The sequence below is a fragment of the Chiloscyllium plagiosum genome, unplaced genomic scaffold, assembly GCF_037043375.1.
Source record: "Chiloscyllium plagiosum isolate Xiang-an unplaced genomic scaffold, Cpla_swu_hap1 HiC_scaffold_2, whole genome shotgun sequence".
NCBI lineage: Eukaryota > Metazoa > Chordata > Chondrichthyes > Orectolobiformes > Hemiscylliidae > Chiloscyllium > Chiloscyllium plagiosum.
This window is the reverse complement of record NW_028270140.1, coordinates 70,413,973-70,419,972: the sequence shown is the minus strand read 5'-3', so window position 1 is coordinate 70,419,972 and position 6,000 is coordinate 70,413,973. Positions and strand designations below refer to the sequence as shown.

The window sequence follows — 6,000 nt, the reverse complement described above, 5'->3', positions numbered from 1 at the left end:
TGTGCTTTTCCAGCACCATGCTCTCTAATCTCTGGCATTTGCAGTCCTCACTTACTCCTTTCAATGGCACGATCATAGCCGATTTGGCAGTTCATGCTGCAAGTACTCAAGTTCATGATGGTGAGAAAGAACAATTGATTGGAAGTGGAGATGGTAAGGAAGCTGCTATGGGTCACATTGCCTGTCAGCCTCTCCTTTCTACTCCTGCCAAATCCAGTTTGCTGTAGTTTTTGGCTCCTTACCACAGCATACTATTTACTAACTTCCACCTAAACGGGAGAGAAGCACAAACAGACAATATAATAAAAAAGCAGAAAGGGAGAGGTAAGAGAAAAAGCGACATCAAGACATCAAAAACAGGCAACAAATGCCATAATCTTCTCTGTGGAATGCACAGGAGACTGATCCACTACTTTTAAGAAGGAAACTACTTTGGATTCACAATACATAATAAAATGGAATGCACCATTTAATATATTTCACTAACATTACAGAATACCTATATATCCTTCCACTTCAATCACATAAAAATAATTTAATTACATTTCTAGATGCTGTGTAAAGACTGCTTTTACCTTAATCTTGTTTTTTTTAAAAAATAAATACATTTATGGAGGTAACAGGAGATAAAACATTATAAAGCAGCATTATTTCTCGGAAACATCCTTTAAATTTGAAATGTAAATATGACCACTATATACAAATAATTAAGGAGACTAATACACTTTTGTTTCAGACAGCCATCTTGTTGGCTGACGCTTCGGCAACACTGAGGAAAAATGAAATAAGTGAAGTACAAACACAACTAACTTTTATTTAAATTTCTCATTTCATCGTGCTCTTTCACCAGTCTTTTAATTTGCTCAATCCTTCATATTTTGACTTCTTCATCACTGTAATCTCCATCATTCAGTATTTTCTAAGGCACTAAACAATGTATTGATCATAAGATGTATGCAAAAATGCAGAACAGGTCAATTCAATGATTATTCTTCATAATTATGTAGTACAGCAATTTTTCATGGCCAACTTTTTGTTCAAGTGTGTGCTGGACAAACTAGTTACAGAATCCTCGTCTGTTTCTTCATCCAGTCTTTTCCTCACTTCCCTGTGGAATGGAATCGACAGTCAATGTAAACAAAAGGGCAGATATATCAAATATAGTTAAAGTTATAATAATACTAACTTACAGTGAAAAGGCATGGACTGAAGTTTGGAATTATTGTGCATTATAAGGAGAAGGAAAATCTTCTATTGGTTTCAATGATACTTAAGAATTTGGAACTCTGGCACAATACCACAGTAACCAAAAAGATATGATATCTTTGTTTTGTATCTAATTATGGTACACTTAAATTATCAGTGACTAATGTTTAGTCTGAGTGCCTAAAAGGGAAGAGCATTCCTGTCCACAACACAAATATCTTTTGCCTTTATAAGCACAGAAGAAAATCATTTGGATAGATAGCCAATTGACAAACAACTACCACTGTCATTTAACTATTACTCAGAAATGTGATATAATCAAGAAGAACAGAAAAGTCTTAAATCATAACTACAAGAAATGTTTTCACTCAATGTGCAACTTGGTGAAATTTAGATCATGGTCAGAAGATCTAATATGGCAGTGTTAAAATAAAAGCATTTGCAAAGTTAGCTTCTGATACTGTTAGCAATTCATGGACAAGGCCATCAGAAAGTCTCAATTTCAATCATGTGTTAGCTAGCGCAGCAAGAGAAAGATTACAATTAACTTCAGCAGCCTTGAATCAATGAAAAAGCAAACATAAGTTCTTGATGCTGAATACTTTCAAGAAGCCCCTATCAGTAAATCCAGGCCAGTTGATATTGAGTGAAAATGCTGAGCTTTATGATGCTTTAATGGTGGAGAGCTTGTCAATACTCTTGCATATAAACTGAGCCAAGAATGAATTAGAGGAGGCAGTGGCATAGTGATAATGTCATTGGATTAGGAATGTGGAATCCAGACTAATGGTCTGAGGCCACAGACCCAGACATTATAGCATGGAAGGAGATCATTTGGCTCATCATGCCTGTATCAGTCAAAAACATAACTACACTCATCCCATTTTCCAGCTTTTGGCCCATAACCCAGGAGGTTATGGCAACACAAGTAAATATTTATATACTGCTTAAATGTTCCAGAAGTTTTAGACTCAACTACCCTTACAGAATTCCAGACTCCCATCACACTCTGGTTGAAAAATTCTCCTCTTGCATTCTACCACTTCACCTAAATCTATGCTCACTCATTATTGGTAAAAACAATGACTGCAGATGCTGGAAACCAGATTCTGGATCAGTGGTGCTGGAAGAGCACAGCAATTCAGGCAGCATCCGAGGACAGGCAAAATCGACATTTCGGGCAAAAGCCCTTCATCAGGAATAAAAGTTGACTCACCACTAATGGAAAAAAGATGACACAACTGGGATGAATTCCATTTCCCACTGCTCTGCACAGCTGACCAGCCCAGTGATATCTCCAGCAGTTTATGCTATCCTTCTCACTATTTACCAATTATTGTCACATCTGCAAACTTCTTGATCATATCTGTACATTTATGTCCAAATCATTAATGTATACAACACACTGCAAGGGCCCCAGCATGGAGTCTTGCTGAACCCCACTAAAAACAGACTTCCAGTCACAGAAATTGTTCTACCATCATCCTCTGCTTCCCACATGTCAATTTTGGATCCAGTGCGCTACTTTGCCTTGAATTCATGGGGTCCTACTTTTTTGACCAGCCTGTCATCAGGGACTTATCAAAAGCCTTACTAAAGTACATGTAAACCAACACCAAATGCATTACTCTCATTAAAACTCACTGCTATCATTGTAAACAAAATCAAATTCATCAAACACCCTTAATAGATTCATGCTGACTATCCCTGATTAACTTGTCCCTCCAGGTGCAGACAGAATTCTGAGGGACAGAATATTTCTAATGATTTCCCCCACCACTGAACCTAGACTGACTGATCTGTAAGTTCTTACTCTTCTCTTCCACTCTTGTCTAATAATGCACTGATTGGTAGAGTAAAGGAAAATCCAAAGGGTTGATTTCAATATATGAAGTGTGACAAAATAAATAGGCAAAGAATCAGGCCCATTAGGATTCATAAAGGTAGCCTGGGTGTGGATCTGGAAGATGTGAGTATAGTTCTTGATGAGCACTTTATATGGGTATTCACAATTGAAAAGGATGACACAACTATACACATCCGTGTGAAGCATTGTGAAATATGTTAAGGCCCTCACGGGTTTAGTGGCTTTAAAAATGAATACAAGCACAGCTATAAATGGCAGTTCTCCAGTCCTCCAGCACCATACCGTGACCAGAAAAAATTTGAACGTTACAGCCTAGGTTCTTGATTCTGGGGTTTAGATCATAGTGGTGCTGGAAAAGCACAGCATCCAAGGAGCAGGAAAATTGACGTTTTGGGCAAAAGCCCTTCATCAGGAATAGAGCAGGAAGCCTCCAGGATGGAGAGATAAAATATACGTCCTCCCTTGCTTCCCTCAATTGCCTGGAAACATCTCATTTATAGCTGTGCTTGTATTCATTTTTAAAGCCACTAAACCCGTGAGGGCCTTAACATATTTCACAATGCTTCACACGGATGTGTATAGTTGTGTCATCCTTTTCAATTGTGAATACCCATATAAAGTGCTCATCAAGAACTATACTCACATCTTCCAGATCCACACCCAGGCTACCTTTATGAATCCTAATGGGCCTTATTCTTTGCCTATTTATTTTGTCACACTTCATATATTGAAATCAACCCTTTGGATTTTCCTTTACTTTACCAATCAGTGCATTCTTATGCATTCTCTTAGCTTTCTAACTTCCCTTTTCAAGTTACCCCTGCCATATTGAGCCCTTTGTATCTACCATAAGATAATTTTTTTTCCCCTCCAATCCCAACCTTTGACATCCAGGGTTTTCTGGTCTTGCTTACACCCTTTGTCTTTATACAAACATCTTTGCTCTGTACTCTTACCATTCCTTTCTTGAATGCCTCCCACTGCTCTGACACAGTTTATCTGCACGTAGCTGCTCCCAGTGAACATTTACCAATCACATCTTTACCTTATCCTTTCCCTAATTTGGAACTTTTATTCATAGCCCATCCTTACCTTTTTCCAGAATGATCCTAAATATAATTGAGTGATGGTCACAACCACCATAGTGTCCTCCTGCTGATACAATGTACATCTGGCAAGCTCATTTCTGAATATTAGGTTCAAAACTGCTCACCTCTCTGGTTCGGCTTTCCACATTTCAGCTACAAAAGGTTCACCTGATGCATTTAAGATTTTTGTTCCCTCCTACCTTGTACATTAGAACTATCCCTGCTAATATTTGGGGAGTTAAAATCCCTTACTATTACTCCCTACAGTACACATCAAACAACATGCTTGCCCCTTTTTGTTTTTGTTACTTAAAGTCATAGAGATGTACAGCATGGAAACAGAATCTTCGGACCAACCTGTCCACGCAAGCCAGATATCCCAACCCAATCTAGTCCCACCTGCCAGCACCCAGCCCATATCCCTCCAAACCCTTCCTATTCATATACCCATCCAAATGCCTCTTAAATGTTGCAATTGTACCAGCCTCCACCAATTTCTCTGGCAGCTCATTCCATACACGTACCACCTTCTGCATGAAAAAGTTGCCCCTTATGTCTCTTTTATATCTTTCCCCTCTCACCCTAAACCTATGTCCTCTAGTTCTGGACTCCCCACCCCAGGGAAAAGACTTTGACTATTTATCCTATCCATGCCTCTCATAATTTTGTAAACCTCTATAAGGTCACCCCTCAGCCTCCGACGCTCCAGGGAAAACAGCCCTAGCCTGTTCAGCCTCTCGCTGTAGCTCAAATCCTCCAACCCTGGCAACATCCTTGTAAATCTTTTCTGAACCTTTTCAAGTTTCACAACATCTTTCCGATAGGAAGGAGACCAGAATTGCATGCAATATTCCAACAGTGGCCTAACCAATGTCCTGTACAGCCGCAACATGACCTGATCTTGCCAAGAAATCATCCTTCCTCACTTGTACAATTGATTCTTTGATCAATGGTGTGACTGCCACTACCTTTCATCCCAATCCTCCTGTCAAGACCCCAATCTCCTGACAAACCATCCCAACAGTGTTAGCAACTTCCCCATGAGGATATTGGGCCTGTTCCTGTTCAGATTTAACCCATCCATCTGGTACAGATTCCCCCTCCGCAAAAACCAATTCCTGATTGGTTGTGAACCATGAGTCATGGACAAGTTAGCCTGGCTGCACCAAAACTATGGGGAACTGGGCAAGTCCAACCTCACAATGGTATCAGCCAGGCTTTCTAATTGCATGCTTATCATAGAACATAGAATATAGAAAAATACAGCGCAGTACAGGCCCTTTGGCCCTTGATGTTGTGCCGATCCAAGCCCACCTAACCTACACTAGCCCACTATCCTCCATATGCCTATCCAATGCCCGTTTAATTGCCCATAAAGAGGGAGAGTCCACCACTGCTACTGGCAGGGCATTCCATGAACTCATGACTTGCTGAGTAAAGAATCTACCCCTAAAATCTGTCCTATACCTACCACCCCTCAATTTAAAGCTATGCCCCCTCGTAATAGCTGACTCCATACGTGGAAAAACGTTCTCATGGTCAACCCTATCTAAACGCCTAATCATCTTGTACACCTCTATCAAGTCACCCCTAAACCTTCTTCTCTCCAATGAAAACAGCCCCAAGTGCCTCAGCCTTTCCTCATACGATCTTCCTACCATACCAGGCAACATCCTGGTAAACCTCCTCTGCACCCGTTCCAGTGCCTCCACATCCTTCCTATAGTATGGCGACCAAAACTGCACACAATACTCCAGATGCGGCCGCACCAGAGTCCTATACAACTGCAACATGACCTCAGGACTCCAGAACTCAATTCCTCTACCAATAAAAGCCAGT

General features: G+C 40.2%; 1 protein-coding gene across 1 annotated transcript in view; it reads right to left on the bottom strand.

Moving 5' to 3' along the window:
* Positions 1-451: 451 nt before the first annotated feature.
* Positions 452-6,000, bottom strand: part of rasef (RAS and EF-hand domain containing) — a 76,746-nt gene continuing 71,197 nt past the window's right edge. Inside the window, exon 18 of the mRNA XM_043712826.2 lies at positions 452-1,108. Coding sequence (XP_043568761.1) covers positions 1,000-1,108 — 109 coding nt within the window. The 3' untranslated portion in view covers positions 452-999. The remainder of the gene's footprint in view (positions 1,109-6,000) is intronic.